This window comes from Leptodactylus fuscus, chromosome 6 (genome assembly GCF_031893055.1).
Source record: "Leptodactylus fuscus isolate aLepFus1 chromosome 6, aLepFus1.hap2, whole genome shotgun sequence".
Lineage (NCBI taxonomy): Eukaryota > Metazoa > Chordata > Amphibia > Anura > Leptodactylidae > Leptodactylus > Leptodactylus fuscus.
The window spans coordinates 54,393,238-54,407,970 of record NC_134270.1 but is presented as its reverse complement, the minus strand read 5'-3'; the positions used below and the strand labels follow the sequence as shown (position 1 = coordinate 54,407,970).

The following is a 14,733-nucleotide window of genomic DNA, read 5'->3' as shown; positions in this document are numbered from 1 at the left end:
TATAAAAAACCCCAAACTATTAATGCTTACATATATCAGATTTTGGGAGAGCTGAGTGACAATCAAGATGGCCACCATTACAGTAAATGAGACTGTCAAAAAAAACCTTTCCTACAGACTTTTAATGGGGAATATGGAAGTAGTTATGCACAATGAGGAAAGAATGCATCACGTCAGAACGGGGTTAATTTATCAGGTGTGTTGAGCCTGGGAAAGCTGAGTGCCAGCCCCTTTGGGTCCAGTAATGGCAACCATATTGACTGTAACCAAGCATTCCTGGCAACAAATAAAAGATTTAGCAGAAGAAATCAGTTTAATATTTCTTTTATACCTGAAATCTAAGCCAGTTCCTGGTTGGCGTAGAGTCTATACATGTGGCATATATATTAAATATACAATAAATTAATCTTTATGAAAACTTGGTCACTGTGCACATACCATACCTTGTATAGGTCTTGATGTACACTCTGTATTAACTCCAGAGCTGCACTCACTATTCTGCTGGTGGAGAATGCAATGAACTGCAGCACATTCACTGAAACAGCTCTGGGATAAAATATAGGATGTAACTCAGGACCAGTACAAGCCATGTAAAGTAATGTTAGTACATACTAACGCCACCAGCAGAACAGTGAGTGCAGCTCTGGAGTATAATATAGGATGTAATCATCAAAGTATCTACACAGTGAACACATTTCATGTGTAGATTACATCTATGTGACAGTCAGCAGACAAAGACATTGTTAAAGGGGTTTTCAGGGCCCAGATGGATTTTTCATACTAATGGCCTATTCCTGTGAATAGATCATCAGTCTGAAATCTCCATTTGGGGGTGGAACCCCCCTTAAAGTGACAACCATCTTTCAATGACTGAGTTGTCTATGTGCCTGGTGTAGCAGCTCTAACATACAGTCGTACAGAAATAAGTAACATGGGGATAACTGTAATGCAGCAGCTGCGTCCGTCTCCATTGGAGACTTCGTTGCAGTGTCCACCTGAGAAATCGGCAGAGGAAAAACACCTGCACAAAGGCCTTTTTCCTCCGCTGGTTTCAGTTCCATAACACCAGACACCTAGCGGACCTCATTATCGTTAATGGGGTCCAGTGGACTCTGTGTGTTACCGTTGTTTTAGTATTCCACCTTTGAGGTGACTCTATTGTGAACCGAACATCAGTAGAAGGGTAGTTGGAGTTACAGTTTCTCGTTTTTTATGTCATTTGTAGCGGCATTTTTCACAGTTTTTCCCCCTTCAAAATGCGGTGTCATGAAATGCTTTGAAAATATTGCATTTTTTTGCAGTAGCGGGTTTTGCTTCCCAGCCAGTGTGCGCTGACTGTGGCATTTTTTCTGTAGTTTTCCTACAGACGTCTGAAAAGGGTAAAAAAATGTCAACATGAAACATTTTTAAAAGCCTAAGGACAAAAAACCTTTATGTACAGGAAGCCTTAGAGTCACAGTGAGGATGTCTGACTTGGGTCTTAAAAAACCCATAAAGTAAAGTCAGTATGAGGGATTATAGTGCAGCAGTAAACTAGTGACTCATCCCCAAAGGGTCCCTGCTCCTTAGACATGAAACACGTGGATATCCACTTACTGGCACAGACAGACAGTGCAGCCTTATATGCTGACTTTCTGCTGTAGTTTTATTCTGTTCACAAATGTCAGATCTTCGCTAGAGTTTTGGAAGGGACCCTGGGGGTGCTAGGATGATTCCAAACACATAAAAGAGTCCAACAAATAGGTTAAGCTTGGCGGTTCTTTGAGGGAGCCTGGTGAAAGTCTGGCTTCTGAATTGTCTCTCCAGAGAAAATGCCAAAGGGATGGTAAGGAGTGGCAATGCCATGCTGATGGTGTAACGTGTGGCCAGAATACAGAAGATGACATACGGAAGAAAGACTAGCAGGTTGTACAGCATGTAGGACAGCATAGGTCCAATAAGAATGGCCAAGGTCACTATGCCAGCCTGACGGTCTGACTCCATATCCCGGGTGTTGTTGCTGTGTAGGATGGCTTCTGTGCTTAGTGCAAGTGGTACAGCATACAGCAAAGGAGTGATGGATAGGTAACCAACCTGCACCGCATGAGCAAACATGACTGCCAATGGCCCGAATGTGATGAGGATCACCAAGTCTCCCAGAGCCACGTATTTAAATCCAATACCTGCAGGAAACACAAGAGACGTCAGAATCAGCAGACACAGGATGACCACAGTATCCACCATTGTGTATGGAGAAGATTTTATGAAAATACTTAGAGTGGATCTATAGAATCTGACACATCCAATATTCTGATACTCTGTTAAAACGGGCTGTCAAACAAGAAAACTGATGTGTGAATAGCCCCAATGAAATGAATCAGTTTTAACAATGCCAGCGTAATGACTACTTTTCATTGTCGTGTCAATAAGACTTTAGACCTTGACTCCAAAGTGCTGCAGTTTTAGTGGGAATTCACATTAGAATAAAATAAAAGTAGTCATTTTAGTGACTATGAAGAAGGAATGGACGTCGGTGCTAGCTAGGAAGGCCAGTGTGTCACAAACTGCAACAAAATTATACAGAGAATGGTGTGATCAAGGAAAAGGATCCCATTATCGGGAATCCTGGGAATAAAAGAAACTTGTTAACGGGGTTGTTTGGCGAGTTAAAATGACCTTAAAGGGGTTTTCCAGGGAAAAAAATAAATAATTATATATTCTCTGTTAGTGCCATTAATGGGTTAATAAATGTGCCCAAATACCTTTAGCAGTGTTTTGAGTGATTTCTGGGAGCTTCTGGCATCTTCTGTATTTGTTTATATGGTAAACCGTCCTGCTATGGAATTTCCACACTAACCCCACTCACCTCACTCCCCCCATTTCTCTCTCCCTCCCATACACCCCCCCTCCCTGCCAATCTAGCTATCCCAACCATTACTAACCCTTCCCAACTAACTCAACCCCCCCTGACCCCATTATGCTTACCTTTCTTCCTCCTGCTGGATGCTCCTCCCTCTTTTCTGACTGCCGGCGATCCACCTCTGCGCAGTAAAGGTGGATTATTGGCTGCTGATCACAGAGCAGCACCGGGTCTATTGCGTGCGTCAGCAGTCAGAAAAGAGGGAGGAGCCTTCCCACAAGAAGAAGTCTGGAAGGAAGAGAGGTAAGTATATAATGGGGTGGATGGGGGGAGTAGTAGTGACGTTACATTTATGGGGAAACTGATTGTTACCGTATAACTAGTAAAATGTCCTTGGGGCGGTCACATGACCACCCCAGGGATATGGGTAAATATACATTTTTGATAAATTATGTAATTTAGAAAGTAGGCAGGGGGAGGTTGTTTAGATTAGTGTAGGAATTCACTTTAATGCCAGACAACCCCTTTAATTCATGCAACAAATTGTTGACTGGTTCTGACCCCCAGGTCTCTCCACATCTCACCAGTAATTATGTGTATAATGAGGGCTGGCTTTACTATAAGCAGCCAGCCCCATGGCACAGATGTGAGATTGGGGAAGGAGGTAGGGGACAGAGAGACCCAGGCTCAGTTGCTGGTTCTGATCAAGTGATCCAGGAGTCAGAACCAGGCCGGAACCCCCAGGCCTGTCATCAAGAATCTGCCTGATGAATTAAGGCAATTTTAACTCTTCAGACAACTCCTTTAACCCTTAAGTACTATCAAGGTTTCTATCATAATGATATGTCTATGGTAGTGGTGTATGATAGACACCATGATAGTACTTAAGGGTTAATAGGGTTAAAAGGGTATGTCAAGAATTGTTCTGACACACAAGCAAATTGCATCTAAATACATCGCTAGTGCTCTAACCAACGCCTCCAAACACACAACCCGCCATTCCTTAGCACAAGTGGGTGAGCGCAGTATAAGACCAGTACTTGCCATTGCTGCCTGAGGAAAGCAGAGAGGTAAGACTAATGGGAAAGAAGTGAAAATGTAGAACAAGGACAATGGAAAAGCACTGACTGACCAGATGAATCCAGATTACTGTTATAACATACTTATGAGAGTGTCAGGTAGGTGGGGGTGGAGCAATGATATTTGTGGTACTAGATGGGCGTCTCTAATATAGTGACCATTCAGTGTATACAGCTAGTACCATGCAGTCTCCTCATCATATTGCAGAGAATTTACTAAGCAGATTATGGCCAAGACACAGCAGAAGGGGAGGGGTAAAGAGATCATGTCCTTCTGCCCATTTTCATCCTATGTCTGCTTTTCTACGTGACATGATATGGACAAGACTGTGGTGGCAGCTGATCATACACAGCACCATACTTTAGTCAATAAAATATGGTGGTATTTTTTTCCTGTCTTCTTAGTGTTAACTGCTTACAGACATGCCAGGAATAAAGATCATGTACGCACAGGAGCTGGGCGAGCCACACAGGGGAGCACCAGGAAAACAAAACCTGCAATAAAATGAGTTAGCTGCATTTGTTTTCAATTTGTGGGTTTTGGAAGATGGGTTGCTAAGGTTCCAAACCCCGTCTAAGGGTGCATTCAGACTACGTAACGCCGGGCGTGTATGAGAGCCGTACACGCCGGCATTACGGCAGACTGCCGAACACTTCCCATTCACTTCAATGGGAGCGCTCGTAAACGCCGCTGTTACGAGCGCTCCCATTGAAGTGAATGGGAAGTGTTCGGCAGTCTGCCGTAATGCCGGCGTGTACGGCTCTCATACACGCCCGGCGTTACGTAGTCTGAATGCACCCTAAATCTACAACTTTCCAGTTTCTCTGCAGGCACCACTAGGGGATCTTCCTGAATACAGATTTCTTACAGAGTTCATTGAGAGCTGTATAAATCGGTCTTCAGTAAGCACCACCTAGTGGTGAATGCAGGAAGCTAAACATTTCTCAGCGCAACTCCCATTTCATTGATTTTTTTTTTCCACTATTGTGTAGGGGGATGTTTAGTGAATATTTTTGTAATACACTTTAATAATCTATCAAACTTCCTTTTAATAGTTCCCTTTAGCAATGATCTAACGAAGCATTGCCAGGGAGACTTCCAGTACACATGTATGGTGCTCAATGCAGTACTTAGAGCTGAAGCATTCACCAAAGGAGGGACGGACACGTCAAAAAGCTGTATCTTTGGGGAACACGGTGGTTCAGTGGTTAGGACTGTAGCCTTGCAGCGCTGGAGTCCTGGGTTCAAATCCTGCCAGGAAAAACATCTCCACCATATGCTAACATATGTTCTCCCCATGTTTGTATGGATCTCAGCTTTCTTATGATACCTGATCCATATTGTACCAAGCATCAGCCATCTGCCAAGCCAAAACCCCCAACATGCCCTGAACAAGGCTCAAATAAAAGGAGTCATTGAGAGAGACAAAGAGCGGTACATCGAGGAATGGAGAAGTGCAATAAATAACTCCAAGAAACTCACCGTGTACCAGTCATTGCAAAGAGACTACACCATGGCCACCTACCTGGAGAGAATACGCCACCCCAAACACAGACACACCCTGAGCCGGTACAGACTGAGTGCCCACAACCTGGAATTGGAGACGGGGCGACACAGGCAGACGTACAAGCCACGGGAGAACAGACTGTGCCAGCACTGTGACCAGGGGGCCCTAGAAGATGAGATCCAATTCCTGCTACACTACACCAAATACTCAGCTGTGAGGGCCGTCTACTTCCAAAGACTCTCTGCCCACATCCCAGACTTCATATCTGCAGACGAGAAGAGGAAACTCTACATCCTACTGGGAGAAGAAGAGGCCACTGTGGAGATCGCTGCCCAATACATGTCCAGCTGTCACCAAACAAGAGGAAGATGAGACTCCACGGACTGTTATACCCCAAACCACCCACCCCACCTCCCCATATAGCGTTCACCAACTAAGAGGAAGATGAGACTCCATGGACTGTTATACCCCAAATCAACCACCCCACCCCACTATACTAGCTTTGGCAATGCCAAATATCTATTCGGACATGCCAATAAAGCCTGTTTGATTTGATTTGTGGTGGTATAAAACTGAAAATACACCCATCTGAAGGGACATCTGAGTGGATGCATTTACCCCCTTTGGTAAATGCATCAACTCTGCATATTACAGCATATCTGTGCATGACTTTCCCAAGTAACAGCTCAGTTATAGGGGTGCTACGGGGAAAGTTACAGCCGGTTTTATAGTAAAAAGGAATTTAGAAAGGGTGATAAAGTAGATTACAAAAATGGTCACCAAACTACTCCATCACAATAGCAGGAAAAAGGGGAGTTACACTTTAACTCTTTACATTTGAAGCTCTGTGACAGAAATACAGAGCTATGAGCATTAAAAAGATATTTTATGGAATTTATTACATCCATGTGGAACTCGATATACAGAACCTACCTCCTGTATAGAGGAATGAACTGGACAACCCTCCAAAATATATCAGAGCCATGTGCTCCAGCCTCAGCTTAGACAGGAAATGCAAGCAGCCAGCACATACACATCCCAGAGTGTAGAGGAGAACCCCGAACCGGACCACGTCCTGCGGCTCCAAGATTCGATCCACCAGAGTCCTGTCATCACTTTTCTTGTGGTCAATGCCTTTAGAGAAGTCATAGTAGGTGTTCACCAAGTTGCCAGCCCCATGCACAGCCAGGACAGCCACAGCACACATGAAGAACACTACAAGATCCAGAGTGCCCTCTGAGCGGTAGGCAAGGGCACTGCCCAACGCCACAGGGATGAGAGAAGCGCTGAAGCTCCAGGGACGCAACGCCAGGACATAGGTGGCACATTTCTGCTTCCAGCCAACAGTTTTTGGCACAGATCGGTCTATCAGCGGTTGGCTTGGGCCATCTGTGCAGGTGGAAGGATCTTCTTGGTGGTCACTGGAGCCGACTCCATTGATGATTTCGGCACTGATGCTAACATTACTAATTCCATTGTCAGACTTCATGGTCCCAGGTAAATTATACAACGTGCTCCAGATGAAACTGAGAAAGAATGAGACAAGAGCATGACACAAATCATTTCTTAAATCTCTACTTGCTGTAAGTGACCAGAAATGTTAAATACTTACAGGGGCTAAAACCTGTCTCTCTCACACAGATTACTTAGTGTACCTATGATCTTTCCTACAGGACTTCACCAGCGCCGACAGCACAAAATAGAAAACAAAGGCAAATTCTTCATTCCCCTGTGCTGCAAAATTTTACATTTTTATTTGTTCTATAAAACTTGTGGGTAGGGGTTAGCTTAGCAGAGCGGGAATGACCTTCAGCCGCCTGACAAATTCATTAGAATTTATAGAGGAACTGACGTAACAAGCTAGATCACAGCTACTCAACATGTGTGAACAGACTTCAACAGTTAAACGGATTGTCCTTTAGGCCTCCAAATGATATATTGGGATACCACTAAAAAAATAAATTATGAAATAAAAGCGCTCAATTCTTCACTATTTTCTAAAATTCTGCTAGTTGCCAAAATCTTTGTACAGAGGTAAGACTGCTCATGTCAGGTTCACACTAGCTACAGCCTATGAGTTGTTCTGGTCCGTGGCATGTGCAGGTGAACGACTACAACAGCAGTCATGTAAGAAGCCCAACAGACCCCACTAACAATAATGGGATCTGTTGGATGTCTGATCTTATAAACTAAAACTGCAGGTTGAAAAAAACCGGGACTTACAGGACCTTTCTGTATGGCGACTTTGGACATAAACCGCGGCAAAGTCTATAAACGGAGATCCCAACACATATGTGAACGTAGTCTGAGAGTATGCTACAATTATATCCAGTCTGGGTTCATATCTGTGGTCCATTTCTGTTTGGGGATTCCGTTCACCATCCCTCTTTCCCCAATATACTCTATGGCTGGGTTCACACTATTGCCCCGGGATTTCCGTCGTAAACCCCGGGGAAACTGGATGGGGGACAGCTCGCCGGCATTCAAATGAATGGGTTTTAAAGCTGACCGCCGGTAAGCCGTCCCCTACCCAGTTTCCCCGGGGTTTACGACGGAAACCCCAGGGTGGGCAGTGGCGGTAGTGTGAACGCCGCTTATGGGGTGCAAGAGTTTCCGCTTTGTAAGCAGATTGGGTTTCTGTTTTTCAGGTACCCAAGCACAGGTGTGAATCTAGCCTAAACAGATCAGCAGCACAAAGCTCTCTCCTTTCCTGATCATTTGCTACAATGCATCAGTGCAGGTTAAATAGATCGGTCAGGAGTACAGAGACTGGATACAATTATAACAAATCCTCAGCAGTGAGAAATATTTTACGTGTAAACATGCACACTTTCCTAAAATAATCAGACATCTTGATACATCAAATTGCCCCTTGTCAAATAACTGAACTGCAATGACAACATTGAGGAACCACAAGTACCAGAATATGTAGTTGAAAGGCACAGGATCCCCATATTGGCCACTACAAGTCCCAGCGTGTCCTACAAGCCTGTAGTAATACAACTTTACACATTTGGGAGACACAAGCTACTATTACGATTTATAGATCCTGAGAGAACTACAGCTCCCAGCATAACATGTCCTGAAGAGACAATCTGGACTTACTAGGACTGATGGCAGATCAGCCCCTGACATGCAAAATGGGACTGCACTGCAAACTGCTCCAAATATTCTAGAATAGGCAAGGCTTGCTGGGACTTGTAGTTACCTAATATATCAATACAGACCCTCCGATACCGGCAACATACAGCAGTCATAGAAGGTACCTGAAAATCTGGGCAGCCCCCTCCTCTACTGCTCCACGTACAGCCCTCCCTGCCAGCAAAGCCAACTCGGACAAGCTCTAATGCGCGCAGCCATTTTCGTGTGTAACACTAAACACAGTCCGTTCCGTTTTTCCGACTCCATTGGTATCCCTGCGCGCTGAACGAGTCTCAACATTCCCTATGTTCTGTATTCCTCCGCGCCGCACTATTTAACGTCCAGTCACACAATAAGGACACACCATGGCCTCCTGTAGGACCGGGATGTGTAAACTATGGCCAGTCAATTCTGGGAGAACTACAACTCCCAGCATGTTACATAGCAAGCTAGGAGTTGTAATTTCACATGTGCAGGAGTGCTACAGGTTGCAAAGAAGTTGATGCATCATCTCATCCATTCCTTCATTGTCCGGTATGGGATCGTTCACATCTGCGTCCCGCTCTCCGTTTTGCAGGTTTCCGTTTCCTACCCGAAACTGGACAGGAGACGGAAACCTGCAGGCATTTTTCAAACCCGTTAAGTGTCCGGCCGTGAGCGCCTGTGAGCGTTTTGTGCTCTCCGTGGCGAAACGGTTTTTTTTTTAACCGGACGCAAAGTAAATTTTATAAAGGTGGGCATGGTAGTTTATGTCTCCCGACCCCGGTACCCTCTTCATCTACCGGCCGGCCTCCCGGAGCTCCATTTCGCTCTGGCGGATCAGCGGAGTATTGCTGTGGCCGGGTACCTACCCTAGTCCCGTGGTCTCGCAGGCACCTAGGCCACAATTAAGGCCGCCATTTTTTCTGGCTATTCTAGCCTCCAGTCACGCCTGGGGCTTTTTGATCAGTTGGTTGCTCTGACAACCTCCCAGCTGGCTCTAATTTCCTTCTATGCGCCAATACTGACGGGAGAGGCCTCATCCTCCTCACATTTGTGCTAGGACAGGTTTTTCAGTCAGAGATTCTTTTCTCTTAGTTGGCTGAGGCTCCTATGGACCTCCTCAGCTCCAGACATTCCTCTGTGCAGTTTTTGCCCAGCATCAGTTAGTCAGAGACCACATCCAGGGGCCTGATAGGCTAAGCGCCTGGGTTACCCCTATTTTCTCAGGGATCCCCTCCACCATGTCCTTCCATGAAGATCCAACATGCCCCTTGGCAGCCTCTGGTTCTGTCATGTTTTATGTGTGTGCCTGGTGTAATAGGAAATTGCCATGCGGACAGCCTGAGCCCATATGCTCTCTCTGCCTTCCACCTCAGCCAGTTCAGGAACCTTCTCGTCCCTCTCTGGTTCATCCATCTCTGGATTAGGTGGTCTCTCTCTCCCAGTCCATAGGCGACCTTAACCAGTCTGTAATGGAAACTTTGGAATGACTGCCATCCCAGATCACTACTCTGTCAGCGAGTGTGCATCCTCATAGTTCCCGTTCCAGCTCCAGGAGCCGTCTCCGCAAAAGGACCAGGAAGTCTTCCTACAGACCACAGTCCTCCCCTTCACCTGGGCAAGCCCCAGATAGGGCCTCAACTCGCGGCTCCACTTCGACAGGTGGATCCCTGTCTCCCCCTTATCGGTCTACTTCTCCTGGGGACACCTCTGACTCCGACACGGAGTATCAGCCAGGCACATCTATATTTGCTGCTATGCAGGAACTCATACGTGCAGTCAGAGATACTCTAAAGATATCGGAGGATCCTGAATCTGTTTCTCAAGAAGACATCTCTTTCTGTCATAGTCGCCGCCCTCCTCTGGTATTCCACAATCATTGCGCATTGACCACAACTTGAAGGAACCGTTCATGATCTTCTACTAGGAAGTCAGACATTCTTTTTCCCTTCTGAGACAAGTGTGTTTCCAAGTGGTCAGAGCCTCCCACGGTGGATCCCATGATACCTAGGCTCTCCCAGGCTACTATTTTGCCTTTAGTGGAATCCGCCACTCTTTGTGATCCTGTGGACAAAACAGTGGATTCACTTGCCAAGGCTGTTTTTGTAGCGGATGACTTCTCCCTGTGGCCTTCCTTCGCTGCCTCTTTGGTTAGCAAGGCCTGCGTTTCCTGGGCCAAACAGCTCCAAACAAATCTGTCAGATGAAGCTGCAATCCAGGACAACCAGGTGCTTGTCTCACAAATTTTGAACGTTTCCAAGTATTTATGCGATGCTTCCTTGGAAGCAGCTCGCCGATCGCCAAGGCGGCCACCAAGACAGTGGCTATTCGCTGTTCGGTCTGGCTACCTTTGTGGAATGCAAAGTCCGCCTCCAAGAAGGCGGTAGTGGCCGTCTTTTTGGCAAGGGTCTTGAAAGTTCTCTTCTTCCCCAGAGCACCAAGTATCCTCTTCCAGCCGCTGTCGGTGTTTTCACTCCTTTCGTGGCTCCACCTCTCACTCTGGAGGACAGTCTTCTCGGGACTCTTGGTCCAAGAAGTCCTCTTTTAAGCCCAGAGCCACTTAGCAGTCCTGCACCAAGTTCTGCAGGTCCACCTCTGCATGAAGGCCTTTCCCCACTCGGAGCCTCTCGGGTAGGGGTACGACTGCTCTCCTTCCGGGAGATTTGGCTTGCCAGCGTCTACGACTCCTCTGTCCGGAAGTGGTCAAAAAGCGGAAGGAATACTTAAAATCATATAAAATTGCAAATCTTTAATTAGAAAACATTAAAAATATATAATAGAAGGATTGATATCTGCAGACAAAAACACTGGGGTCCAGAGTAATGGAGAAATCCAGATATAATCAGGTAAGTTTAACCACGTATCAAATGTAATTGCCTGTATAGTACATCAGTACATAGAAACATCAAAAATGTAGCATAAATAGCCAACAATTGAGATTACATGATATCTGTAGTAAAGAGGCCAAATAAGTGACAGACCAGAAGGTGCCACCCAAATATACAGGGGTTGTAGTAACAATGGTTAAATAGACAGCATAATAGGTAAGACCCCTATAGTATGAATAAGTACAATATCAATGACAATGTCAGTCAGGTGGCTAGCGCTACAAGACCCTCTATCTGTAATACAAGTGTAGATAGGAGTCACCTATACAACAAGGTAAGTACAAGACTCGAGTCTAAGAAATAACGTATAAAAAAGACACTCCTAGCTAAAGTGGAAATCACATACCAGTGAGGTGTATCCTGGAACCTGGTGCACGCAGACCCGTTTTCTGTTTTTTGTCTACCTATTTTGGTATAGGAATACATGATGTGTTTGTGACCTATACAGAGGGAATTGACTATATGTTCCTCTACTTACCTCATGTCCCTTTGATGTCATGTCCGGAAGTGGTGTAGACCGGCTATTCCTTAGAGTTCTCCTCCCACCCAAACGGAAGATTTTTTTTCTGTCCAATTTGCTTTCTTCCCCCATTCGAGCGGCCGCTTTATTCCAGGCCATTTGCACTCTCCAGCGGCAGGGAGTTCTAATCCCCGTTCCTGCTTTAGAGCATTTCCGGGGCTGATGTTCAAACCTGTTCACCGTTTCCAAGAAGGATGGCTCTCTTTTCTTCCACTAGGACATGCCTATGTTGACCTCTTCACCTCCCTCCTGAACCACAAGCTTCCCCCGTTACATGGCCACGTCTCTGGATCCTCAAGTCATCACTGCCAACGCTCTCCTCATTCCCTGGCCGGGCTTTCTCCTTCTGTACCTATTACCTCCTTTTCTGCCTCGCATTCTCAAGAAACTGAAGACCGAGGGGGTTCCAGCCATCTTGGTAGCTTCAGGTTGGGCCTGGTACGCTGATCTTATGTTTCTGCTGGCAGACGCTGCTTGGCCTCTGCAATTCGACCTTCTGTCTCAAGGTCCTCTGTTCGACCCCACGTTACCTCAGCTATGTTTAACAGCATGGCTGTTGAAGCTTTCCTTTTCCCTTCCTAGGATGCTGGATTTCCTCCAGTTTGGCCTGGATCAAGGTCTGGGTCTTTCTTCCCTTAGAGGACAGGTCTCTGTTCTTTCTATCCTTTTTTCAGAAGACACTTGCGTTCCGACCTCCAGTGAAAACCTTCCTACAGGGAGTGGCAGATTGTGTCCCACCCTACCGTCCACCCTTGGAACTATGGGATCTTAACCTCGTCCTAGAGGTACTTCAGGCTCTCCCCTTCGAACCTTTTCTGGATATACCTCTTAGGCCCCATTCACATATGGCGCGGATGGTTGATTTTGGTCCTGATTCTGACTTGGGAAGCTGCGTCAGAATATGGCCAAAATCCGCCTGCTGCTACTTCCGACAGTCGCGGCACTCCGGTCCAGCATAGGCCAAATGAATGGGCCTATTCTGGAGTGTTCTGCTGCGAGGCAGATGCCGCGGCCTGAATCAGCCACGGCGTCTGCGGCACGACACTCCCAACTAGGCCCATTCATTTGGACCTAACCCAGAGCGGAATGCCGTGACTGGATGCCGGTGAACTGCACCGGAATCCAGTCACAGCTAGCCGCGGGATGTGTTTTTTGGTCTGGATTCTGAGGTGGCCTCCTGCATCAAAATCCGGTCCAAATAAACTCAGTGTGAACTTACCCTAAGGTGGACTGGTGCGAAAATGGCAGGGTGCAGAGAAATGGGGTACAACATTCTAGGGCTGGATACATTTGTCAATTTCCTTTCTGATTTTCTTTTGATGACTGGCAGCCTGGGATTGATTACTTTATGACCCTTGCCTTATGGTTCGGCTGGAGTGAAAAGATTTATAGAGACAGCCTTCTATCAGAATGGAGAAAATTAGCCCTTTAATGGCAAAACACAGCAGCTGGTCAGCATCATATAGTCATGGAGTCATTATTTGGGGGAGGCTGTGGCATAATGAAAATATATGGGGCACCGACAGTGGATGAGAATGAAGGGAAGCTTATGTGCACTGACATGTTGTGGACACATCTCTACAATGATCTGAGTGCGCATAGAGCAGGAAAAAAAATGTAAATGCTGCTAAAATGTAGAGATGGGACTTGGCTGATATTTTTGAAACGTTTTGCAGGGGTTCCCAAAATGGGCTTTTGTATCTGGACCCATGAGCTATGCCTCTGGTGCAGAGAATTCTAAAAAGCTTTATGAAAACCATTGTTGTTTTTAAAGGGCTTTCTCAAGAAGACAATACCAATTCAAGTGCTCTATGCACTTTACAAGTGAAGGATATCTCTGGCTCAAGACCTTCTATAAGGTCAAAGTTCCATTGCCATAAATCACCTAAGATTATCACATTAAAGTTGGCACACCTGTGCATTCCACGGGCCCATAAACTTAAAGAGATTTTCCCATGAATGTAAATTGGATAGGATAGGAGAGAGAGATTAACGTTGAGGTCTAATGCATATCATGGATGGTAACAGGCCATTGTCTGTTACATTGTCCGTTGCTGTGATACAATTTTTTCTGATGTGTAGTTGTCAATGTCCACATGCTAAATAGAGAGATGGCATAGTCCCAGAAGTAAGAGGGCAGCATTTTCAAGAACCACCACTGTGATGTCTATGGTTCCGTGTGTGGGCCGACAGCCGGTGCTGCAAAACTCAGGACAGGTCCTTTTCCTTTACATTTTGAGGCCATGCTTGCTGGCGCCAATGAATGGGACTGCACAAGCACGGCTGGTGCACAGGCGGCACACGTGTGCATGATGCCTTAGCCTAAGGCTGGGCCCCATATTGTTGATACTGAGCGTTTTGCAAAAAAACACCATATATTACGGTTCCCACAAAGGGGATGGGATTCTGGTTAATGCCATCCACACATTACAGAAAAAATATCTGCTGTGGAAATGCTGTGATTTAAAAAAAACTTTGCGTTTTTGTAAATTGCAGCATGTCAAATATATCTACGTAAACGCTGGCATTTTCCATATAGTTAGACAGAAAGTCCTCAGAAGAGAAATGTGCAGACTTTCTGCAGAGCTTTTTGACTGTGGCCTGATACAGAGGGCCTTGGGCCTTAGCCTAACAAAGCTTTGCATTTGCCACTAAAATTCCAAAATACTTTTTGGGTGTATTCACATTGTGCGGTTGAGCTACAGTTTTGGCAAAGTGAACCCTGCGGCACAAGCCTGCCCTGTACACACAACCTTTCTCCAGTCCTCTTCTGAAA

General features: G+C 45.8%; 1 protein-coding gene across 1 annotated transcript; it reads right to left on the bottom strand.

The window, feature by feature from the left end:
- Positions 1 to 392: 392 nt before the first annotated feature.
- UBIAD1 (UbiA prenyltransferase domain containing 1) lies at positions 393 to 8,806 on the bottom strand. Its single transcript, XM_075278535.1, has 3 exons — positions 8,693 to 8,806; positions 6,360 to 6,952; positions 393 to 2,162 (listed from the first exon to the last, which is right to left on the bottom strand). The coding sequence occupies exons 2-3, from the start codon at positions 6,913 to 6,915 to the stop codon at positions 1,675 to 1,677; spliced, it is 1,044 nt and encodes a 347-aa protein (XP_075134636.1). The 5' UTR covers positions 6,916 to 6,952; positions 8,693 to 8,806; the 3' UTR covers positions 393 to 1,674.
- Between the last annotated feature and the right edge of the window lie 5,927 nt (positions 8,807 to 14,733).

Bases quoted from the DNA above. Each gene is read 5' to 3' on its own strand.
- UBIAD1 (XM_075278535.1), bottom strand. From the start codon at position 6,915: ATGAAGTCTGACAATGGAATTAGTAATGTTAGCATCAGTGCCGAAATC. The intron at 2,163-6,359 runs GTAGGTTCTGTA...TGTTTCCTGCAG, and splicing joins TTCATTCCTCTATACAGGAG to GTATTGGATTTAAATACGTG.